General features: G+C 38.3%; 2 protein-coding genes across 2 annotated transcripts in view; one reads left to right on the top strand and one right to left on the bottom strand.

Moving 5' to 3' along the window:
• The window catches only part of LOC111649926 (E3 ubiquitin-protein ligase rnf213-alpha-like), a 43,697-nt gene extending 24,749 nt beyond the window's left edge, over positions 1 to 18,948 (top strand). The window contains exons 31-66 of the mRNA XM_087172148.1: positions 155 to 268; positions 359 to 405; positions 1,457 to 1,607; positions 1,735 to 1,870; positions 2,129 to 2,311; positions 2,411 to 2,529; positions 2,657 to 2,817; positions 3,230 to 3,433; positions 3,762 to 3,949; positions 4,918 to 5,038; positions 5,311 to 5,411; positions 5,494 to 5,673; positions 6,365 to 6,510; positions 6,744 to 6,843; positions 7,040 to 7,154; positions 7,393 to 7,600; positions 7,695 to 7,885; positions 8,110 to 8,232; positions 8,881 to 8,991; positions 9,517 to 9,759; positions 10,200 to 10,287; positions 10,465 to 10,499; positions 10,624 to 10,727; positions 11,186 to 11,339; positions 11,564 to 11,738; positions 12,018 to 12,106; positions 13,439 to 13,690; positions 14,360 to 14,489; positions 14,733 to 14,810; positions 15,005 to 15,185; positions 15,573 to 15,777; positions 16,400 to 16,477; positions 17,061 to 17,258; positions 17,696 to 17,785; positions 17,924 to 18,102; positions 18,702 to 18,948. Of these exons, the coding sequence (XP_087028274.1) occupies positions 155 to 268; positions 359 to 405; positions 1,457 to 1,607; positions 1,735 to 1,870; positions 2,129 to 2,311; positions 2,411 to 2,529; positions 2,657 to 2,817; positions 3,230 to 3,433; positions 3,762 to 3,949; positions 4,918 to 5,038; positions 5,311 to 5,411; positions 5,494 to 5,673; positions 6,365 to 6,510; positions 6,744 to 6,843; positions 7,040 to 7,154; positions 7,393 to 7,600; positions 7,695 to 7,885; positions 8,110 to 8,232; positions 8,881 to 8,991; positions 9,517 to 9,759; positions 10,200 to 10,287; positions 10,465 to 10,499; positions 10,624 to 10,727; positions 11,186 to 11,339; positions 11,564 to 11,738; positions 12,018 to 12,106; positions 13,439 to 13,690; positions 14,360 to 14,489; positions 14,733 to 14,810; positions 15,005 to 15,185; positions 15,573 to 15,777; positions 16,400 to 16,477; positions 17,061 to 17,258; positions 17,696 to 17,785; positions 17,924 to 18,102; positions 18,702 to 18,858 (5,135 nt within the window). The 3' untranslated portion in view covers positions 18,859 to 18,948. The remainder of the gene's footprint in view (positions 1 to 154; positions 269 to 358; positions 406 to 1,456; positions 1,608 to 1,734; positions 1,871 to 2,128; positions 2,312 to 2,410; positions 2,530 to 2,656; positions 2,818 to 3,229; positions 3,434 to 3,761; positions 3,950 to 4,917; positions 5,039 to 5,310; positions 5,412 to 5,493; positions 5,674 to 6,364; positions 6,511 to 6,743; positions 6,844 to 7,039; positions 7,155 to 7,392; positions 7,601 to 7,694; positions 7,886 to 8,109; positions 8,233 to 8,880; positions 8,992 to 9,516; positions 9,760 to 10,199; positions 10,288 to 10,464; positions 10,500 to 10,623; positions 10,728 to 11,185; positions 11,340 to 11,563; positions 11,739 to 12,017; positions 12,107 to 13,438; positions 13,691 to 14,359; positions 14,490 to 14,732; positions 14,811 to 15,004; positions 15,186 to 15,572; positions 15,778 to 16,399; positions 16,478 to 17,060; positions 17,259 to 17,695; positions 17,786 to 17,923; positions 18,103 to 18,701) is intronic.
• A 1,665-nt stretch (positions 18,949 to 20,613) lies between these two features.
• Positions 20,614 to 24,654, bottom strand: lsm4 (LSM4 homolog, U6 small nuclear RNA and mRNA degradation associated). Its single transcript, XM_023399628.2, has 5 exons — positions 24,540 to 24,654; positions 23,445 to 23,486; positions 22,821 to 22,919; positions 22,501 to 22,681; positions 20,614 to 21,610 (listed from the first exon to the last, which is right to left on the bottom strand). Exons 1-5 carry the CDS (start codon positions 24,540 to 24,542, stop codon positions 21,429 to 21,431), a joined length of 507 nt encoding a protein of 168 aa, XP_023255396.1. The 5' UTR covers positions 24,543 to 24,654; the 3' UTR covers positions 20,614 to 21,428.
• Positions 24,655 to 25,165: the final 511 nt, after the last annotated feature.

Consider the following 25,165-nt stretch of genomic DNA (forward strand, 5'->3'; position numbering starts at 1 on the left):
ATATGCAGTACAGTGATAATAATTTATATAGCACTTTTCAAACACAAAATGCTGTACAAAGTGCTACACATTAAGAGTAACAAAAAAAGCAAAATATTCAAACAACAGTAAAAACCTACGTATTGTGGTTTCATTAGTGTGGCTTTTTTTTCAGGTCCATGGATGTCTGTTCACATTGATGATCTCAGAAGATCAAAAGAGTTTGTGTCTGATGTTCATTCCTTGAAGAATCTACAGATAAGTGACCTTTTTGAAGATCCACCTGAAGGTAATTCATCAAATACCTTTTTTTTTTTAAAGAATGTTATATATTTAAAGTAACTGAATAAATTCTCCTATAATTCTCTGTCTTTTCAAGCCATGGAGACAGAAGAGCACATTGGTGTGACACAAAATGACTCTGCTGTAAGTGTAACTAACCATTCATATTCCCAAACCTGGATGAATGAGAGGATCACATAACCAATATATGATTTCCTAATCTCTGATGTATGTTTAAGCACAAATTACCTTTGGAAGTTTCACATTTGCCAAAATATTTATATTATTTAGTCTATTCTTCTTCTTTTTTTATCTATATCTGTATTATTTTTAACGGGAGATGCGGGATATATCATAACAAGTGGTTTATCAGAGCTAGGTCAGCTAAGTCTAAATCAAACACAAGAGCCAGTGCATGACATAGATAATACTGTGACTATGCTAATATGGGAAATGATTAGATGGCAGTTCAGATTTGAGATTTGAGAATTGGAGTTCTCAGCTTTTTTAGTCTTTAAGACTCAACCAGCTGCAGCTGTAAGGAGAGCTCTTATAGAATAACTTAAGAAATAAATAATAGGTCATCCAAATCATCCATTTTTTAAAAACAGCTCGGTAACTTCAAGGTTTGGGAGGTGGCTAACATACTTAACAAGAGTCACATCAGTAGTAGAACAGGGTACCAAACCAGGAAGTGCTTTAAATGTCATTAGTAGAATCTCAGTTTGAACTCTGAAATTAATTAGATAATTAAATAAATTCTGTATTCTGAAAGAAAGAGGAGGCAAACTGACATGAAAATATGAAGCATCTATCAACAGCAGAGACTGTTTGATGCTTTGGTATGTAAATTGTGGCTTCATCATAATTTCACCATTTGCATACATTACATTATAACATACCGGTAATCAAATGATACCCAAACTGCAAAATTAGAACTTAGCTCGTATGCTAAGATATTTAGAAATTAGAGGGACTAGTTGGTAGATGAAAAGCACCTTGTTGGTTCAGAACTTTAACTCATTAACACACCATTCATTAATTCATACATTCATTGCTACAATTAGACAATCTGGCTCCTAGGTAGAAGACCATGTCAGTTACTCACGCCCTCTGAGGGGATTCACCTCTCTGACATTTCTCCTCATCAGATGTTGCTGTTGTTAGTTTTCTTTATGTAATATCTTTTTTTCAGGATTTGGGAGATTTGTTTGATACTGAAGATCTGGTGAAGAGCTGTGTGCAGAGTGCAGTCAGCATGCTCAGAGATGCAGAAGACAGTGGAGAACTCAGCACTAAGAGAATTGAAAACCTGCTCACACTTCTGGATGGAAGTCAGACACAAGGTTAGAAAATCAGTCATATGGGGTCATCTTTTTATATCAGGTCATTGTTATGCCCGTCTACTCTGTGCACAGTAAAAATGCATCTTTCTAAAAAAAAAACTTATTGTCAATGAATTTTGTTTTTAAGGTGTGTTTGCAAACATTTTGAGGAAGCGTCTTCGCATGTTGTTAGAGGAGTATGAGGCCAGCATCCCCAGTCCAAAAAGCTGGGTACTAAGTGAGGCATCTAATGCCACTGCTCTTCAAGAGGGAGGAACGTTCCTGTAGGTCTCTCCTTACCTTCTACATGGCAGTTTTTTCACTATATTTGCATAAAATCTTTATCTGTCATTTATTCATCACTTATTTAAATCTATTTTGCTTTGGTGTAAAATGAAAATGAACAAATGCAAACTCCAGCTGAACAAGCTGTTTAGATCTTAATCACTGTCCATACAGTGATTTGGTTTCAAGTGACATGACTTTACATCTTAGCTACTGTCATTTTTAATACATGTGCAAATGTCTGGTTAATTTCACAGACACACACTGTGGAGGAAAATCCAAGCAGTTGTCACTCCGCTTCTGGCCAACTTGGTCTCAGTCATTGACCGAGATTGCAATTTAGACCTTCTGTTTGATGGGGATGATGTCATGAACTTATGGCTTGAGATATTTGGGAGCAAAGAGATGCTGCATGTACCTTATGTGAGGGATGAAAACAAGTGAGTATCTCTTGGTTGTATCATCATATCTGTGAAAAATATATCTATTCAGCTCAAATAGTCAGTTGCTGGTTCTGAATGGTTTGTTTTCATCTCCAGGGTATTATTGGTACAAAGCCATACCACAGGTGGCAACACCATGCGTTGCCTCATGCCTTTCAGCTGGTGGATCAAAGACTTCCTGGATGGGCTCATGATGCAAACATCCAGACATGAAAGTAACTATCACACCTTATGAGTAACATATCTAAATTGTTCTGTTCAACAATAATTAAGAAATACTTAAAGTATTAGCTTTGTAACTTAAAGATCTCTTTTAGACTGACTCTCCACTTTTCTTTGCAGCTCATTCACCTGGTCATTTCCGAGACTTGTTCTTGAACACTCCACTCGGCAGTTACATGGCTAAAAATGTGAATGACAAAATGGGAAAAGAATTTTTTGACAGGTACCTACAGGATTTTGTTTCCATGACAATGAAAGTGCCATCAGATGAAGAATTACAGGTGAGAGCAATTCAAATACTTTGTTACTGCATCCGATTAGCTCAATACCACTACTCTTACCTTTCCTTTATAATTTTCTCTGCTTCACAACAATCTAATCCATCGCAGTCAAGCAAAGTCTTGAATTTTTCTGCTTCTTTGTACCTATACAGTAGAAACAAACTTACTAAATATACACTGAGTGACCAGTGTGAGAAGTATTATCTACAGATTATACAGGAACAGGTCACTCAGTGAGTCAGGTGTACACTTATAATTCAGTTCTAAACAGAGTGAGGCATTATTCTACTCATTACGGTTGTGCAGAGAAATTGGTTCACTGAAAACATTTTAGAGACTGGTTACTCTTTAATGTTGCTATGGTTTAGTGCACATAATGTATTATTAATCTACTTGTGCATTCACTCCTCAGCTCTTGTGTCAGGCCCTGGCCAGCTGTGTTGATGAAATACAGAGACGAAAAAAAGATGAAGATGAGCTTTCTCTTCCTCACATCCACATCGCCTACCATTTCTACCAAAGTCGTCTTCAGAACCTCTCTCGGATGATTTCTCTGCATCCTGACATTGTTTATGCTTTGCGCAGAAACCAGCACATTAGACATTGTCCAGAGATGGTAAACACATTTCTAAATTCCAGCAACATTTTCTGAGGAAACTTCAAAGACTGCAAAAATGAAACAGATTTAAGCCCATCATGACCTGTTTTTATATGAGATGAGATACAGTCTGTTTAATTTGTCATTGTGTTATTGAAAGGCTCATTCCTCCATTATACTGCAAGAGACCATATACATACCTCTCAGCTAAGTCAGATATGGCGTTCTGCAGGGTGCAGAACACTGAAAAATATGTAGAACATAATAGTGTAAAGTAGATAAGCTTCCAATATTCATCAGAGGGTGTTTTAAATTGTGCGAAAATGCTTGTTTTGCTCTCCTGTAGGTTTTGGATGTTCTTGCAGCCCAGGCATGTGTTGAATACCTGGGGTCTCCTGATTTACATACTGATGCTCTTTGCCAGCGCTGGCTGAAGCAGGTGAAGAGGCTGCAAGCTTCTTTGGAGTTGATTTGCTCCCAACAAAACACCAAACAGTACGGAGAGCGATGCAGAGAAAGACTCCGTGATGTCAGGTAAGTTGCTGATGCACACAATTGGACATAAAAGTAAAATACTTTTGCCCAAATTCAGTAAAATCTTCCACGGGGAAAATTGATATCTTAGATACCATATAGCAAAGTTTGAAGATGGCTGCCTTTCTGTGTGGAGTTTGTATGTTCCTCCTGTGTCTGTATGGATTTTTTGCGGTTGCTCTGGTTCCATCCCGCAGTCTGATCACAACCACTTTTGGTGAGGTAATTGCCCATAGGAGTAGATGGTTCTGTGTCTATGTGTTAGCCCTCTGATAGACTGGTGATTGTGATAAAATGCCAAGAGTCATACATGCTATTAACTGAGAGTGTGCTCTTTTATGACCAAACCATTGCACTGCACAAACCTTTATTAACAACTGTTGCAACTGTTATAACTACAAAAAGGCGATAAGTCGAAAAGTAAAGCAGAGAGTTTGTTTTCTTTCTAGATCTTCAGATGAGGTTAAAGTAATCTTTGAGTGTTTTTATCAGCTTAAACATTTTGTGCGGGTCCCACTCCACTGGTCACTGCTATGATCTACTGCCCCCCGAAGCCCTGATCCATGCCTTCATTACACCCAGAATCAAACACAAGACAACAGCATTCTCTTTGGTACATTGACCAAAGCCCTCCATAATGAGACACCCTCCTACCTCACCAACCTTCTCCATCACCACACTCCTTCCCACAGCCTCTGCTGCTCTGATGCCAAAAACTCCTGTCTGCACCACTCAGGACCAAGCACCGGACCTGCAGTGACAGAGCATTTTACATAGCCATCCCCTCCCTCTGAAACTCTCTCCCCAAACACATTAAAGGCTACAAATTTAAGCAGTGAGGTGATTGTTCAAACCAGGGCTTACCACCTCTGCTAACTACTTTTCCGCAAAGACATAAAACACTATGGTGAATCTGCAAATATTTCTACGAGAAACTAACTGTGATTATTATCTGTAATATTTAATAGTAACGGCTGGAAGCACATCTACATCCTCTCACTGTTTGTGGAACACATGCTGCTGGGTTTCCATCAAGAAGAGAACTGGCTCAGAAATTTGGTCTTGAATAACATTCAAACCTTAAGCAGGGTGAGTAGATTTTTAAATCACTGATAATACTTTACGAAAACAGATGCAGTGTGAGCTTTGTGGGCTACGTTAAATGTGGTGACGTTTTTTAACCTATCTACCTTGAACAGAGTTTTTTTCTGTGTCATGATGGTCTTCACACCGTTGGCACATTTTACCACATTACTGTGTTCGATTTTACATTTTACATGAAGTCCAGCCAACTGAAGAAATTGAAAAATCATGTATCCCTGTTGTTAAATTTGTGTTCAATGTTTTTGTCCTATTTTAAGGTTCTGGAGGGAAACACTGATGTAAAATCACCGAAGGCTTTTCAAGCTGTGATTAAAGTACTGAACTCCTGTAAGCAGGGGGCAAGTGACCAGATTTTCAGGTAAGAGCTTGTTCATTTAACAACAATGTTCTTTAGTTGTCCTGAAGTGAATTTGATTGGCGTTGGTCACATTTTCATACAGGTTTGGACCTCAATGTGTGGTGTGCTTGAAAGAGCCTCAGGACCCTGTGGGGCTGCCATGTGATCACATCTGCTGCTTACCATGCATCAGGGCCAGCCTGGATGCAGGGCGGACTTCTTGTCCCAATTGCAGGCAACAGTTACAAAATGACTTTCAGCCACATGTCTCTGAAGACATCAGGTGAGATTTCATTCACCATTTTACACCTGTAAAAATCCAAAGGTGTGAAACCTTTTTTTCCTAAGGATCAGTTACAGAGAAGGAGCCGTGTTCAAGGACATATCTGTAAATACTACTTGCTTGCTATCATAAACATGATACTCACCGCGCACTGTTGTTTCTAAGAGCGCAGGAGGAGCTTTTTTTTTGCACCGCAAGTGTTTAGCAGTTTAGTTTAATGAGCAGTCTGCCATATAAGAAAAATGTGTGCCCTCAGACACTGAGCAGTGGGCCAGATCACTCAGTTTTTCTATTGTGCATACACCTATCCAGCTGAGTATGCAGAAATGCCATTTTGATACCCCATCACACTCTTCCTTTTGAATGACGTGCAACCTAAACTCTTTTAGATTAACAAGCAAGTGGCTTGCACACTGTATATACTGTATGTGCACAGTTCTAGTGTATAATACACTTGCTTACCAAAAAGTGGGTGTGAACACGTCAGTGATTCAGTTGATGTTACTGTAAAATACAGTATCACACAGAGAAAATACAGAGACATACAAACTGAAACAAGAAAGTCCCTGGTAGAGTGTAAGTTTTGGGGAATAACTTGGCTAAGCTTAATCACCTTTGGAAATCTTCTAAAAAACACAAATAAAATGTCATAGCTTTTCATTTTTATGTGGTATTTCTATTTATTTTGCAGGGCTTCTTTCAAGAGAAATGCAGAATTCAGGCGACGCTGCAATGGTTTCTTCATAGATATGCTCTCCACTGTGTGCTTCAAGGACAACATACCGCCAACCCAAGGTGTCATCACCCATCTGCTGTCCTACATGAGGGTTGAGACAGGTACTTACCTTGTCAAAGAAAGAATATTTGTTTTCTTCACCTTCTTTTCTCATGAAAATGGATTTTTTTCTTGATTTTTTTATCTTTTATTTCTTCATATGTTGTGCCACTGTTTCTGTTTATATGCCATATACACTGTACAATCTACATGTTCATAAATTTTAATAACTTAAGGTTACTATTAGTCTTTTTTGTTACTAATGTTTATTCTAAATCATCTTTCAAACTAGAAGATGAACAGATTCACACCAAAGATCTGTCACCTTTCGACGAGTGCCCTGATAACAATCCAGTTGTGCGATCTGTGATCCTCAAGCTGCTGCTGAAGTTCAGGTGGGTAAATGTGTCATTGAATGTAAAAAAAAAAACATGCTGTCAATAGAGAAGTTTGACAGCATTGCTGGTTTAATCACAGGAGGAATTTGTTGTGAGAAAATGTCTGAATAGATTCAGGCGCACCTGCTTCACCATATGAAGCTCTTCTGCTTTGCACCAAGTTTATAATTCACTTTTACAAACTGTGTTTCAGCTTTGATGACGTCAAGGAGTATTTGCAACAGCATTTGTCATCTGTTGAAGAAAGCAGATTTGTGGATGAGGGTGATGAAGCAGAGCTTTATGCCTTGTACATCAACTGCTTGGAGGTAAAACGTCTTTTAAACAAAGATATAACTGCATTACAGTTATATCTGTTATTATGTTTCATAGTGTAGAAATGGACCAATAAAAGATGGAAAGAATATTTCACTAAAGATTTCAAAACATTCAAAAGAAATTAACTTCAGGAACAGTTTATAATAGTTACTTTACTTAAACTCATTATTTAGGACAGTTATAGGATAGCCTGCAGTATATAAGACAGTTAACTGATGCTCTTTGCAGGACTCCATGTGGGAGAAATTGCCTCTGGAAGACAACAAGACTGAAGAGTTGGAGCCACTTTTCAGGGATGAGACACAATTCCTGCACTTCTTTTTGGCTGAAGTCCCTTCTGTTCCAACAACAGTGTCTATTCAATATCTACAGCACATCGCCCGATTGCGTCTGTCCCTCACAATGGCCACCAGTCTCATCACTGACTGTCTGTCTGGTGAGAAATTCTGTGACTTCACTACTGCTGACAGTTTGTATTAGTTAGCAATAAAAAATAACTAAGAGCCTGTTCGACTACATTGGTGTTGCAGACAACAACGTCCCAGATGGAGCAGAAGATTTCCTGAAGATAGTAATTAAGCTCTGTGAGGATAGTGGGAATGATTGGTACCGTGTTTACCTGATCCGCAAGCTCAGTGAACGGCTTGGTGTCGAGCATGTCCAGACGCTGGTGAAACAGCCAGAGTTCAGCTGGCTTTTCCCTGCAGAGATCCATCAAAAGGTACACCACCGTTCATTAGAAAATCTGCTACGTCAAATATTTCAATCATAAAACAAGTAAATATGTCACCATTATTAAATGGACCAATTGTCAGCAACACGCTCTCTTTTGAAAGCATGTATCGACTACAACATTGAAACAAACTGTGGCATCAAATTTAGCCCAGTTATAGTAGTTATATTAGTGTCTTTTTGCTCCTCTATCTACATTCATGGTGTGAACAGAATGAAGATGGAGGCCAGATGGACCAGTATCTTGTATATGGAGAGGAATACAAGGCGGTGAGGGACGCAGTTGCAAAGGCAGTCGTGGATGGTGATGTCGAGCAGATTGAAGAAGTCTGTGAGGTATTTCAATTTAATTTACCAAACTCTTTTTTGCACAATGTTTCATGCACTTGCTTTTGTATCTTTGGCTCAGTCCTGTAAATCTTTTCATTTTGATGGAAAACATAGGTAGTTTATGCAAACTGTGTTGTTTCTTATCAGTTATACAACACATGATATATGGCATGCCAGTGGTTTTGTATCTTTTAGCCCTTTTACTACAGATCACATCTACTTTACATAACAAGTAACCATTTTGATAACACTACAGAGTCGTGAAATATGCTTTAGTTGTGTTATCAGTCACAGTAAAGTCTGAATTAATATATTCCATTGTTCCATTATTGTTTTAAGGAAATCACTAGCAGACCTTTAAATCAGTTTGCACTTAAAATACATTACCAACATGTAATGTTGAGCAAAAATAAGTTGATGTGATTTGATGTTCACTGAAGTAGATTGCAGAAAGATCATCTGTCTGGAACATAGGAAATCTAAATCTAAAAGTTAGTTAAACTAGTTAAAGGGATAAAACCTGAAAACACATGGGTACGTTAAAAAGACAGCTTTCCCTACCATAGTTGATAATGGGACCAAATGCCCATTCAGTCCGAATAGCACGATGTAGCTACTCGGTACTTGATTTTTGGTTGTGTTTGATTGATTTAGAGATGCACCGCACCACAAAGGAATCGAACAGTGTTCATCCTCCTGGCACTTTTCCGAGAGGTTACAACTCTGTACAGGTCTGACAACATGGGTTTTCATCCAACCCCTGAGGTATGAATAATGATAAAATGCACCACAAATGCACTGAAAATATGCCTGTGAGTGACAATTAATCCCCAGTGACAGGTGCTACGTCATTTGCTACTTCAAGCATGTTAAACATTTGTGTTTGTTGCATGTTTAACACCTCCTGGAAACTCTGATGCAAAAAGAAACTTCTATGATCTGTTAATCATTACAGTATATGAAAAACCAACTTTAATAAGACAGATCAAATATGAAACCATATCTGTTAAGCCATCAGTCAAATGTTTTTGTGTGAATTTGTACCGATCGTGTACCATAGGCCATTAATGTTCACATCTGGAAGTAAAACAGTGAAATAACTGTTCACATAAAACATGTGCTTTATGCAGAATATTGTTTTGACCAATTTTTTTCTGCAAAATTTAAAGTTCTGCTGAGTAGTGATATTAATCAGACACTCAGCTTATATTTTGTTGTCAAATGTTTTATAATAGTGCTATGTAAAACTTGCTTACAGTGATTGTAAATGGTGTCATATTTTCTCTGCAGAGATGCCAAGCATTTGGAGACTTCATCCAGGGGTCCAGGTATTTGCATCAAAGAGAAGTAAGGAATTTTGCCTCAGCCTTGGTTCACAACAGATTGGGAGCCCTGACCATCCACCCTGGAAATACTATTGTGGGAAATGCTGTCATCGAGCTGACCATCCATCTGGCAGCTGTGCTGCTCACTGGGACTCACCTCCTGCTGATGCCTCTCAAACAACTTGGTCTGTTTCCTGAAAATATGCAGGTGAGAGTGTCTTAAATCTGCCTCTTTAGACCATTAGAGCTCTTCAACTGTGAGCTGCTATCTGTGTCAAATGACTGGAGCCTTTGAGTTGTACAGCATCAAGGTTCCTGACATAATATAGTGGTGGGATTGTTTTCAAATTTCAGTGGATTTATTTCAAAACAGATTTTTGTCATAAGAAGTGAATACAAAGTTTTAAATTGTTCATATTAATCATTAACTCACCACAACCCCCATCAATGCATTATGATAAATAAATCCTGAAAATTATTACACTATTTACTCTGGATTATAAAATCGAAATCAAACAGTTGGAACGAAAAGCTCTTTAAATTACTCGTAACTGTAATAATTATTAATTATTATTATTGATAAATAATAATTGTTTGAATTAAACCTTAATGTGAAATGTAATATTTTCATTTGATTTAACCTAACAGATGTCTTTCATACCGACAATGCCTGATGACATGTTAGCGATTGCCCAGGCAGCCATACAACAAAACCGTGGGCAGCTCACTTGGTATGGTAAGTATAAATAACATAAGTCAAAAAATCTTTGGATGAACTGTATTGCTCAGAGTTACATATTGAATGCTAAAGGAGTCACAGAAACCCATCTGCTAAATCTTAAATCGAGTTTATCTTCTGTCTCAATAACCCAGGTGCTTTAATGCTATTTTAATTGTTCATTGTTCTCCACAGTGTGTCAGAATAATCACCCATGTTTTGTTGATGAGGTAAGCTTTATTTTATGCAGTTCCAGTTAATTTATCTTTATGGGCATGAAGCGGTAAAAACATACAGTAGATAAGAAATCAGATTTCTGAGCAAAATGATCTGATCTGCTATGTTTCTCTGCAGTGCGGCCTGCCCATGCAGAGAGGCCGATGTCTGGAGTGTGGCCTGGAGGTTGGAGGGGAGCAGCATAGAGCCTTGCCTGGATTTACACCAATTCAGTTGCAGCAGTGAGTGACATTAATGGCCAAGCTACAGTCATGCACTTAATTGTCTCTTGTAAGCATGTAAAGTGTGCTTCCTCCTGAATTTAGTGTGTTTTAGTGTATCTTCTGTTAGAACAGGATTTTTTTGGTGGGACAATATAAGGAAGGATCATTCAAAAGTATTGATTATAGTTATTTTGTGGGTGGGGAAAAAAGCAAGACCACATAGACACAGGTTCAGTTTTGTTGTAGAATATGTAAGTATTGACAAAGTGCAAATGCTAAAAAAAAAAAATTTTGGTGATTTGGTTAACAAGATAAATGATCACCCTGCAAACAAGAGCAAAATAAGTTCAGTATTTTAATATTTGTGGTGTTTAATTAGAAAAATATCTAGCACATCACCAGCTGCAATGATTTTAGTTATGTTATGTAAATACCCCCCATCGTACTAACTGACTGATACTTAACTGATATTTTAGGGATCGCACAAGGCCTGGCCACATCCTGGGAGACCCTGAGCAGAGAAACAACCCAGATGCCCTGGACACCAAAAACATGTGTCTGACTCCCTTCACTCTGGTCAGACTGGTCACACATTTGGCCATGTTGCTGGGAACCTCAGAGAAGTCCCAGGTGAGCAGAGGAAGAGTTCTGTTAAAATTTGTTGGAGTGTAAATGCCTTTGTTTTTTCAGAGCTGACATGTGCAGCTGAGATATCAAATAATTCTATCCAGATAATAATCTCTTATTTCTACTCTATTTTACTCTTATTATGATAAAATAATATAACTTAGAATCATTTCGCTTGTTTCTTTGAATCTGACTGTGACATTTTCCCCCTCTCTCTGTTCCTTTAGTCTGTCCAGCACATCATCCAGCCTCCTGTGGAGGATGTTTGTTTGTTTCTCACTCAACACATAATGAAGGATCTGGATCAGCTGTCACAGGCACTGGGAAGAGGAGTTGATGACACTATTACAACATCCCACTTGGTGCTCAGATCCCTACTAGACCTACAGCAGGCCAGTCACTGTAAGCCCACCACCAATCTGTCACTGCAAAATAATTATAAAGTTTGCTGAAGTTGGACATAACTTTGTCTAATTTGTCTACATAACGAAAAGATGAGTCACACCCATACTAACTGAGAGAGACTGTACTGTATTTGCCCAAATTGAATTCTTGTGTCTCATATGGGTACTGGTGGGAAGAATTAGTGGAAATCAGAACTTGAAAATAATAAGTAAGAACAGATAACCTTCACTGATGTGACATACTCTACAAAATATTTTTCTGTTTGACTTTGTCTAGCTGGTATTGATCAATACTTAAGTACCAAAGAATCCAGAAACTCCTGGGAGACTACTATGGCTGCAGAAATGATGACATCTCAGCTGAAGGTAAAACCTTTTATCTTTCCTTTTTACATTATATCATTTTCCCTTTATGAATGACAATAAAGCTTTTATGATATTTGAAAATGTTAGAACACTGCATATCTTATGACTGGTACATACACTCACAGAGCACTCTTTTAGAAACACCTGTACATCTTCTTACTCATGCGATTATCCAATCAGCCAATCATGTCACAGAGTGCAGTGCACAAAATCCTGCAGATACAGGTTAGGAGCTTCAGTTAACGTTCACCTCAGAATGGGGGAAATGTGATCTCAGGGACTGTAACTGTAGCATGAATGCCAGAGAGGCTTTTTGAGTATTTCTGAAACTGCTGATCTCTGACAGTCTCTAGACTTTACCCAAAATGGTGTGAAAAACAAAAAACATCCAGTGAGTGGCAGGCTTCGGTAACTCAGATAACCAGAGTGGACAAAAGCATCTCAGAATGCAAAACACGCTGAACCTTGTGACAGATAGAATAGTTGGACCTGGAAAGATGAAGCCCGGTCTGATGAATCATGCAGATGGTAGGGTCAGAATTTGGCATCAACAGCATGAATCCATGGACCCAACCTGCCTTATGTCAACAGTCCAGGGTGATGGTGGCGGTGTAATGGTGCAGAGAATGTTTTCTTGGTACACTTTGGGCTCCTTAATACCAATCAATCATTGTTTGAATGACACAGCCTGTCTGGGTATTGTTGCTGACATCTTTGTGGCCACAATTTACCATCTTCTAATGGCTACCTCCAGCATGATAATGCACCATGTCACAAAGCAAAAGTCGTCTCAAACTGGTTTCACGAACATGACAACCAGTTCAGTTTACTTCAGTGGCCTCCTCAGTCACCAGATCTGAATCCAGTAGAACGCCTTTGGGCTGTGATAGAACGAGATTGGCAGCGTGAATGTGCAACTGACAAATCTGCAAAAATGATGTGATGCAATCATGTCAACATGGAGCAGAAACTCAAAGAATGTTTCCACCTCCTTGTGGAATCCATGACACAAAGAAGTGAGGTTGTTTGAGACCAAAGGGAGGCCCTACCCAGTATCAGTATGATGTTCCTAATAAAGTGCTTGGCAAGCATTTATTGTATGGCCATCCACGCAGCCATCACACTATTATTATAACCGATGTGTAATCTAAGTATCTAAGTTTATGTTTAACTTTTGATAATCTGTTTCTCTTTATATTGTTATAATATTCTAATTTGTATTGTATATGTATCATATACTAATATTTGTTATATTTTTTTATTGCACAATACAAATGTTTTCTAATGCTGCAGTAAAAGTTGCTACCACTACTGCCAATGTTTTGTGTCTAGGATGTTGATCAGCTCCTGCAAGAAGGAAAGGGCAGCATCAGGACTGACTCTCGCGTATCTTCCAACTTCATCATGAGGACGACCTTCGGTGATGATTGCACTTTCCTGACGTCGCTGCCGCAGGGCTCTCAGGTCCACAGCGCAGCAGTTTGGAGCTGCAGGGAGAGGCTCTCACTGCTCAGTCTCAAACACACCGTGGAGCACAATGACCAAAAGGAGGAGCTGCCTCTGCTCTGGAGGTTCCTGCAGAAGGTGAATGTGTGAAATGTAAAGTGTTAAGACAAAATGGCTTTGAATTCACAACTCTATCAAGCAGTGATGTTCAGAGCAAGGAACTTTGACAACTACTGGCCAGGTTGTTGTTGTGGATAGAAGATTATACACCCATTATTATATTTTTGACCTTTGACCTTTGATCTTTGGCCTCCAGCAATTCAAAGTTTCCACATCTAGATAACATCAAAATCTAATTGATATTGATTTTGGTAACTGTATACATTAAGACAATGAACTCTTTGTATCCCATTCTTTTGTGCAACCTTTAGACTAAATGTCAAGTTTACCCAAAATATATCTTAAGATCTAAAAGGTAATTTGCTATGACATCTGATTAGTCCATTCATGCTCCTGAGGGGATACACCACTACCCGAAGGACATTGATTTGATTATCACCTGTGTGATTGAAAAGTGTGAGTTCAAAATTGTACTTATTGATCTATTAATCTTCATAAAATAAATTCAGATAAAAGCCAGTTTCATTAAAATTAAAAATGACTTTTTCATCTTGACAGCTAGTCATTAGTTTTGACCCGCAAAATTATAAATTGCCAGAGATGTATTATGGTCAATTATGTTAACGGATTTATATATTCAGCCTTGGTTATGACATGGTTATCAGCTGTTCGGGTTTCCTTTTTCAGGAGAGAGAATTTCGGCAGATTAAGTTCCTTCCAGACATCGTAATCCTGCAAAAACGTCTGGTGAGAAAGTTCCAGAATGCATCTGACCAGATTGTGGGCTCCATCACAGAGTTCATTGAGAAACAAACAGGTACAGCTGTGATATCTCTGAGCAGTGCCTACACCGAAGCCTTATTTTTCTCAAAATGTCAACATTTAAGTGTCTGAAATCTAATGGACTAAATCTTGACTAATGAGTAGGGCCAGGAAAAATATGTTACCCATCTTTCAAAGAAACAGAGGCATGGCACAGAAAACAATTCTCAACTAATTCTTTTCTTTCTGATTCAGTTTTTTGTCATACTGACAACCTAAACATTTTTTCTTGTTCCAGAAATGAGGACATGGTATGAAAAACGCATTGACATCTTTCTGAAAACCTGGAATCTGCTCAGAGTGTCTGTAACCAGCAGTAAGTGAAGCATATTGTCTCCAAAATGTTTTATTATGAGTAATAAGGATGATTAGAGCTGAGTTTAAATTTGCCTAATAATGAATTTATAACTAGAGCAATGCAATTCTGTGATTGTGTGACATGTCATGTAAGCATAGTTACATGACGCACTGGAAATAAGGAATCATTTATATGTCCTTTCCAACCTACAGGTGAGATGAAAATTCCAGATGAATTTTGCAGTGAGGATTTGGACCTGGACAGCGACCTGCAGTACCTCCTGCCCCGGCGGCAAGGTCCGGGCTTGTGTGCCACAGGGCTGGTCAGCTACCTTGTGGCACTACAAAATGAGCTGGTGTACGCTGTGGACAGTCACACCAGAGAGGACAGCAGGTATATAACATACAAGTATCTACACAGACAATTCTTAGATTGTTGTCCAATGCTGAGCACAGGAGAGTTAGTACTGCATGAACAATGCTGCTTTGTCATGCAGGTAATGCTCTTGTAGCACTGCATTTATCCTCCTACCCTTCGAGCATGAGAGGAGTACCATTTGTTTGAAAGTAGCACAGACTTGTCAACATTAAAATGCACATACTGACTTTTAAAACAAATGTAGTAAATAAAATTAATAGAAAATTCGGAATAGAAAGCACTTTTGCTGTACTTTTTTTGCTGGTTTGTTTTTGGATACAGAACACTTTAAACAGGGAGGAAAGGTTATCTGAAGAAGAGGTTATTTGTATTGTGATGTGTCTGTAACTTCCATTGCTGCAGCAGTTACAGGATGAGTGTGGCGGAGCTGGCGGAGCAGCATGTGATCCGCTATGATGTGGAGAAGGACCTGCTTCCTCTGGTTTTATCCAACTGTCAGTACAACTTGGAACGTGGCCATGAGACAATATCACAGTATGACCTGCCCAGGATCCAGCAGCAGATCCTCACACGCTTCCTTCAGGGAAAACCCCTCATCACCTGCACAGTGAGTCCATGCAGCCAGGCGCAACCATGGCAAAAAACTGTCTCGTGGCTCTGTCTTCCTGAAACAAAGCAGATACGAATGCAAGTATAATCTCCAGGTGCAAACATAAATTGATATGACCAGGAGGATGAATACATTATTAGTAGGAGTAGTACAGACTCAGCAGTTGGAGTTGGGTGAGCTAAAGTAACAACCAATCACATGACTTCCTCGTATCCCCTTTAAAAGCAGCAACAGAGGAGAAGTCAGACTTGCCTGAGAGAGAGAGAAAGTTCATCTACATGAACAAGTTCCCCCCCAAAAAGAAAATACATAAAACCCTGAATATTAACATGTCACTCAAATATCCTGTCAGTGCCATTCTTCGTCTCTTCTTCATATTTGAAAACACTCATTTATGTCTTAAAAGTATAATAAACATACGGACGGGTGACAATTTAAAGTTAAAAACCTAAAAAATGAGTGGAGGAATATGATGACAAGTAAAACATTTTGATCAAGCAAATTGTAACATCTTGATGGGATTTTGTCATGATTGCATCTGCTTTGTGTTATCCTACTTGTTTTACAGTCTTATTTCTGTGTTTCCCTGCCTCAGCTAACTCAGTGTACTTTATTTTAGGGAATTCCCACTCTGGTCAAGACACAAGAGAGAGACAATGAAACCATTTTCAAAGCTGTTAAAGGAAAAGTGCATCAGGTAAATTATTGAACCCTGTATTCTTACCAAATGTATTTACCACTTTTTACACAATAAGCAACAGAATTGTGATTACATCTCACATGTGCACACTGTAGTCAAAATCACAAATATACCATATACATATTTATTACAGGCATTTCAGGAAATATATTTAAAACAGCTGCAATTACAGATTATCAAAAATCAAAAATTTTTATTATTATCAAAAATGTCGGTCAAAAGCTACCATGGGTTGGTCAAACATCTTGTTTTGTCGATTGTCCACAACTGAAAAATATAACATTTTCAATGATTTAAAAAAAAAAAAAAAAAAGCAGCAGAAGCTGGAACCAAAAAGTAGTCTTCCGTTCTACACAAACTTTTTTTTTTTGACCAATACCCATTAATAATTAACAAACTTTACATTTTTTATTATTACATTAATTTAAATTTAAATTTATTTATTCAGTAAATTTGACCTATAATATTTGATAGTTACGAACAAGTAGATCCAGTAGACACACATATATTATGTTGTGTTGAATTATATTTACAGTAGATTATGGCTCCAGGCTTCATTCACACTTTGCTTGTCCTTCAGGAGCCTCTGTCCTCTCTGATACGAAACGCCGTGTCCAGAGCGCTGGAGTCCTACAGCGAGGTGTGCGAGGCGTTCAGGATCATGGAGCTGCTCCTGGGTTTCCTCTCAGTGACCGGCGGTGATCCCATGATAAAACTGGTCACTTACCTTGAGGATGTGCTGAAGATGGCCAACCACATCAATCATCACATATTGCAGGTCGATGCATATGAAGCTTCTTCGTTTGTAGTGACTGTTAAGATTTCCTGAACGTGACTGGATAGTTAGGACATGAAACTGAGGTGACAGTGACTTTATGTCAGTGTAAACTGAGTTATGGCTGATTTCCCTTGACTGTTTTCTAGTTAATGCATCATATAAAACTACTTCCATGTTGTGAGTAAAGTAAAAGCACAGAGACAGTTGCCTGTTGTATCTCGGTCCTCTTTACTAACCACCACAACAGTTGGACATAATACAACACCATACTTGGTAAAATAAGATAATCTATAAAATAAAGCATCATAAAAATGAATCTCAACCCAAAAAACTAAATGGAACAAGCTGTAGGTGTAAATTAATTTTATTGTTTAAACTGTTGTGTGCTTTCAGACTGTATAGAACAGACTCTTTACTCTGCTGTGTTGTTTCTTCAGGCTCTGAGCAGATGCACCCTCAGACACTGTGTTTCACTGTGGCAACTGCTCTCCTCTCTTAAATCTGAAAACATGCTGCGTCTAAAGAGGGTAGGTGTTGCTTTTGTACCATTGCCAATTGTCCAGTTGCTCATTTCAGTGTATACTTCAAACACAAAATTTCATTCAGAATATACAGTGTAATTTAATACACATATAAAATACTTCCCCCCGTGTTTCTACAAAAAGGATCCCTTTTCTGGGTATCCAGCTGAATACCAGAAGCCGCTGACAGAGGAAGACAAGATTGAGCTGAAAGGCTTCATGTCCAGAGGAAACATGGACCAGTGGCTTCTTGAGATGCACGAGTTCCTCCTGTTGAGACTGGGCCGCCCGCGGGCCACTGACCAATACAATCCTTCTTGGAGGTGAAGCCGTTGAACAACTTCAAAATGTCTCCTTGTTAACCCACTTGTTCCCCCCATAGCCCTAGTTAAAAGAGATGGAGATTGGAGATTGATTTGGTTAGTCGCACTGCTACACAGTCCAGTTCTCCGTGTAATGGACTTAATATTGCATAACAGACTTATTGGTCAAAATGACATTGTGCGTTCGGATAAATCAGCTTACAGGCCAACAAATTTTAAAGTCATCGATTTTATTGATCATTTGTGAAGAATGCAAGTAATGTTAATAACTTAGTAGCTTGCATCACTGTACTAATGAACATCATGGGCTTGAAATTCTTCACCACAGACACATCAATAATCCTCTGTATTAATATAATATGAATAACCACCATGAAGGTTATAATGTTCAGTTACAGTTTTGAATGTGTTTAGTTTCCTTATATTGTACATATGTTGAAAAAAAACACCATTAAAGACCAAAGGTAAATAGCAAAAATTAGGATAAAAGCTGTAAAACCATGTACAATAAAAAAATACATACATACACTACATGATCCTTTCCCTTAAATGAAACTGAGAGATATGTGTTAAACATAATTTGTTTTCCTTCTTCTCAGTGTGAAAGAAACTGTGGCTGCCTACGTGGACTGCAAAGAAGTGGAGGTGCCTCTTTACCTGGAGGACAAGTTCCCTGAAAATCTGCAGCTGCGCCAGATTGTGGAGACGTGGAAATACGCCGTCACCACCAAACACGACTTAATGATGGAGGGATGAACTGGAGGAGAGATTTTTTTTTATTTTTCAGATTCATTTGTTATTCACTCTAGAGACCGAAGGAGCTTTTTTTATTTGTATCTGTTTTTTTTAATTATTTCTCTATAATGATTATGTATGGAAAGATTTAAAAAATAACCTTAAAAATAATGAAGCACACCAAGACTAAGTAAACTTGAGTGGATGTTGCCCTGACTATATAGTTTGTGTAGCGTTGTCATGAGCCAGCTTCTCATTTACTTTTATTAATAGAAATAATTTGAAGAGTTACTGTCTGAGCCTCATTTGAAAAAAATCTCAGGATATACTCAGGAAAATGTTTGACTTACACAAGAATATAATGTAATTGTTTTGTATTATCTGTTTCAGGATTATGTTGTTTTTTGGATTTAGTTTATTTCACTATTGACCACCAAAATCCAACAATGAAGGTTATGAGTCTGTATGATTGTACGATGAAGTCGTAAAGAAAACATATGATACTGCATATTTTTCATTTTATTTTTCTTACATATTGAGATACTTTGAATGTTTATTTGCTCTTAATGAAGGCAAAATGTTCTTTGAACAAAACCTTGATGTTGTTGATGATTATGTTAAAATATCTCTGGTGAAGTTTTTGATTTATCTTATTTGTATGTGTTCAGTCTGGTCATGTTTGGGATCAGTGACTCGAGAGAATCATGAACAAAGTGTCTGTGATGACACCCATCACTGTCTGCAGGGACGTTTGAAAGCCTGTATATGGGTGTACTCTTCTTCACTGATGTAAAATCAGGAGACAGGAGAAGCAAATCTCCCAAATTTTTAAAGTTTCTTTATATTTAAACCTTTTGAGAATTTTATATTTTTTATCTCTGAGCCTTTTAAGTCTTAATCTTAATATTTCATTAATAAAACAACCTTTCAAAAACATAGAACATAATGTGTGTTACAAGGTTCCAAATCTGATTGGATACTGGTTAGAAGCCAAAAAAACAGATGCATGTGATTTTATGTGAAACGGTGAAAAGCATGTAAACATTGACAATTATAAGGCAAGTTTAAATCATTTTTACTACATTATTTACTATATTTGAATTACGTTCATATTTGTTAAATAATCAATAAATCAACTTATATACGCATGTGAAGTCTGAGTCTTCATCAATCATTCATACTGTAAATAACTTGTTTTGAGTTTGAACTGATTTTTTTTTTTTTATGAAACTTGATATTGTGGTTACTAAATTAAAGCTTTATTTAATTCATCATAATTTAATTAATCTGATAACCGATAACCAACAGATGAGATTCTGATCACTCAGATCTGGATTTGGTAATCCAGTTCAACCCTAACTGGGTTTACACGTTATTGTGTTTTTCAAAACTTTAAAAACTATGTTTAATAATTTTGATACACACAGGGTAATATTTATATCATTCAAGATATCAAAACCTTCTAGTCAATAATGAACTAATAAGAATGCAAATATGATGGATTTTTTATCAATTAAATTTTTGTCCTCATTATGAACCATGTGTTACATGACGACTTTTCCTAGTTTCCGATTAAAAAAAATACTGTTTGCTGATCAAGGACAGATATTAAGATTTATAATCTCTATATAATTCAAAGGCCACACTTAGTCAGGGCAATTATGACAATATTATATTGTACTTTGATTTCAGATTGTTTTGACTAACAGGACCAATAGCAGCCAATCCTGGATGTGTCTTTACACAGAGGATCATTTCTAAATAAATACAACCGCATTAACAAAAGTTGTTTTATTCTCATGTTCTCATGTAAATAAATTACAACATCGTCTTTTGTTACAAAAATAAAATGAAACCCGACCAACTTGACACATGTTGGACTCATCCATGTCAGACTTAAGAACATGAGAAACCTTTTTTTTTTCCCCCCCAGCATCATTATGTGTTGTCTTACAAATGCTTTAACAAAAGTGTATTCATTTTCAGGGACTGAATCGTCATCTGGTGACTGCTGGTCTACTGTTATCACCTGCTGTGGTCGCATTGTTCAGTGCAGCAGCCAAACTAAAAGGTTGCAAACGACAGAACGTCACAAACAACACAGAAATAAAGAGCAAGTTAAAAAAAAATATTCATGCAACAAAAGTTGGGGCTGGGCAGTTTCTTCACCAATGAAAACTACACCTGAGGAGACAAGTTGACAAGCAAACGACCAAAAAAAACAACCTAAACATAAAAACCTCACTCCAGTGTACCAACTGAGGGAAAACCTTTTATATATATAAAATGTAAAGTTGTAATGATACATATTACAAATTGATACTAGAGGAGAGGTTTATGAGCTCTGACTGATACACTGGTTTATGGTTATAAAAAATGTTAACACCAACTTACAGATGCTAAAAAACAAAACAAAACTCAGTGCAAATGCACAGCTTCTCTCAACTTCTCCCAGTGTGATTTTTGCCATGGTCAGTCCTGACGAACAGCTCAGCAGAAGAAAACACCAGAGAGTTAATTTTATCTTCATGTACTGAAGGAGTAATTGCTCTGAATAAGAGGATGTGCTGTTGACGGTGCCATGTTATCTGTCAGTGCTGGTTCTTCATTCCCTGTGGTTTGCCTGGTTTCTTATCCTGCTGCTGCTGCTGCTGCTGTTGTTGCTGCTGCTGCTGCTGCTGCTGCTGCTGTTGTTGTTGTTGTTGCTGCTGCTGCTGCTGCTGCTGGCCTCGACCAGGGCCGGTCATTCCTCTGCCACGACCGCCAAACAGACCTACAGAGGGACGTAAGAGAGCAATGGAAATAGAGAAATGTCTGTCAGCAGTGATAAATATTATTCAGACAGATTGCCATCTTTTGCCATATTTACTTTTAGGTTTGTGTGTGGTTTGTGTGTTACACTGCTGCAGGTGTGTGCACTGAAAAGGAAGCTGGTCCATTAAATCTGGGCTGTGTGCAGGTGTTAAACAGTGTTAAGCTTTACTGAACACAGTCTCCCCTACTTAAAGCATCAGAGCTGTGCCTGTAACATTCAAGTCAAGTTAAAATGTCACAGCTTCCTTGACATATCAGACACTAAAAGGAAAATTATTCAATGGGGATTTGTTTGGCTGAATGTGTCTTTTGTGCAAGTTTATCTGATAATAAAATGTTTAAGAACATCATCGCTGCTGAAACATGGGACTGGAAAAGCCGAGTGTGGACATGCAGACCAATATGAATTGTCTCATTTCTGTCTGGTAGACTACTTCATATCTTTAACATATCCAATTTTCATACATTTAGAATTTAGCTCATTTACATGCGTTTCCCAGTTACTTGATTGGTTTTGAAGTGTTTTAATCAGCCTAATCATTGCAGCAATTCCTGGGTTAATTAAGGAGGAGATAATTCCTCAACTGACACTAAAACACAAAAAGTCTCCAGTGGAGTTTAATGGTTCACAGCTGACTTGGCTGGTCTAAATACAGGCATTTTAAGCCTTTATTCACAAGTGTTTTTGGCAAAAACCTTGGTGCTCCTGATAGTGTGTGGATTTAGTATTAGCACAGACACTTGGAAACAACCTGAAACTGTGATGCCAGTACTCATGTTGTGACAGTAGGCAAAAACAAACACCCCTGCAGAAGTCTGTCTGATCAGCAGGGAGCGTTTTCCACTCACCTCTACCGGCTCCTCCTCTTCCTTTGCCCTGCTGTTTGTTCTGCTGGGCGCCTCCCCGACCGCGGCCCTTCGACACCACCTCCTCCTTCACCATGTCGATGATCTCGTCGGGGATTCGCAGATACTTGATGGTGCTTCCTCTGATGTAGCACTCAGGCATCCTCCAGAACTTATCTCCATCCTGTCAGACGTTAGTAGGGGTGTCAACACATCCACATACATCTTAATCATCACTATGACAATAAACACTTTGAGGTTTGTTGTCACCGTGTCAACAGTTTCAGAGGCAGCAGAGAAATGAAAGCAGAGCTCAGCTTTACCCTGGAAGTGCAGATGACTTCTCTCAGGTTGATGTTCATCCAGTTGTCACAGCTGACGAGGTGACCGTTGTATGTCTCTCCGTTCTTCAGCTCCACCAGCTGAGCAGAGAGGAAATAAACAAACAGCAGCACAACGTGAGGTGGATGACAGAAGCTAGAGCTTCAGTCTGCTCACTGTATAAACCACCAAACAAGACATAGCAATTATTGGCTGCACAGATAAACAAAACAAAAACACTGAACTTAAGTCAATTCATCTGGTCATCTAGAAGGTTGCCAAGATTTAATGTAGTTTATTAAACTAATTTAACCTGAAAATTAAACAGCTAGAGCTGAAGCAGCAACAGCTGCACATTGAACATGATACAATGTATAATAAGATGATAGAAATGTAAATGAAGCCCAAGGAAAAGTAGACAGCCAAACCTTAGTAGCTGCTTGCCAGTTATTCCTAGCCTATAAATTAACTAGATAACAGACTAACAACATAAATACTGATCTTTGCTGCCTACAGACCTACAACCACAAGAAGGTTTATTTACACAGTTTTACATAAAATCAGATACTGATTTATCAATGGATAAACAGCTCTCTGACAGCAGAAAGAGCTCAGTGTCTCCTCACCATAGGATGGTTCTGGGCAGTCTTCAGCAGAGACAGGGGAAGCTGCAAAAAGACAGAACAGGTCATACATAGGAATTCACCTGCCATCAACATTATTTAGTTATCTGAGTAAACCAGACAACCAGGACTACATCTGAAGCAAGGCACTGGTTAGATCCAGTTACATGATACACTAGGAGTACCGGCACTCAGCTGTGTGTTATTCCAGTGAGACCACCGCCAGTTTGGCAACTGGTAATGGCGGCAGCTCTTGTTTGCAGCAGAGATAACTAACAAAGAGTTTCTACAGTGTTCCAAACTAAATTTAAGACATTTTATATTTACATACAGCAGAGAATCCAATTCAAATACTTTTTCACAATCACACTTCATGAAGAATGACAGAAAATTAACAATAAGGATTACAATTGTTCGTTAATGATCTAGCAGTTGTATATAGTCTATATTAATCTAAGTAATATATTTAATCGCTTAACATGACCTAGACCCATGTGGACAACTACGCATTATTGACCAGGCTCAGGGGCCCCCAGACCCTTCGTGCCCCTGGGTCTCTGCTCCAAATGAAGTGACTTAATATTTCTTATATGAAAAAGTCCGGAGCTTTAGCTTCAAAACTACAAAGACAGGCAGAACTATCTCAAAGAGACACAAAACAACCACAGTCGGGCACAATAACAATGTCTCTTTCAGTCTGGGGGGCTCATGTATAAGAGGGGTAGGGGGAGTTTATACGTCTGAGCCAAGGGTCCCAGTGTTTTACAATGCGTCTGTGACTTCAAGACCTTTGAACGTGACATATTATAATGTCTTCTAAACGCGTTTTAAAATAAATACCCTATACCAGACCTTCAGGTTAAATAAGCTTTTATCTCCACCTCAGCACATGCAGCCCGATTACGACGTTTGCTGTAGCAAAAAAAACACTGTGTAAAATCTGTGTTCATTTAGCTTCAGTAGCTAACTTCACTTAGCTTACGTAACATTACCGAGCATCATTATGACCCAGCGCTTCAGTGCTGAGCAGCAGGCGCGCTGCTGAAGATGTAATATACTACTATTAACGTTTTGTGTGAGTCTCAGTTAAATACTTACCATTGTGATAGTATCTCTTTTTGATTTTGTCTTAGTTTCTGTCTTGGCCCTTCAACCACACGATTTTACCTCCTATATTCTTCTTCTTGTCCTAAATGCGTTTCCGGCGCCGCAGGGCAAAAACGTGGAGTATTGTAAGATGCTGCCCTCTACAGTCAAAACACTCACTTACAAATCATATATTTGAGAAGGAACACCAAATAACTATTTAATAGTTCCCCCGAAATACCCGTGTGCGGAATACATAGTGCCTTGAACTATTTATATCAATGCCAGGTAAAGGATAAGGCTGATAATCTTATGAAAAGACCAAAACCAATGCTGTCCAATCCAAACCAATCCTGTCCATCTCTCCATCTCTCCACATTTCCTAACCTGTCTGTGACACTTATATATATGCTTTCATTTAAAAAAAAAAAAAAAAGGTTAAAGAATTTCCTAAAGCAGCTGGTAACTGCAGTAGTCAACAAACCGTACTCAAACAACAGGAAATAGTAGGGAGACCGGGGATGGTTGTAACAAAGGGATAGTTGTAACAGCATCACTTTCACCAATAAGGGATAACATAAGAGTCATGTGATCAATTTCATGTATATCCACTTCCTCCCTGATCTTGCATGTGAATT

The sequence above is a fragment of the Seriola lalandi genome, unplaced genomic scaffold, assembly GCF_002814215.2.
Source record: "Seriola lalandi dorsalis isolate HSWRI2012SDOR001 ecotype SW California unplaced genomic scaffold, Sedor1 jcf7180002052092, whole genome shotgun sequence".
Classification (NCBI taxonomy): domain Eukaryota; kingdom Metazoa; phylum Chordata; class Actinopteri; order Carangiformes; family Carangidae; genus Seriola; species Seriola lalandi.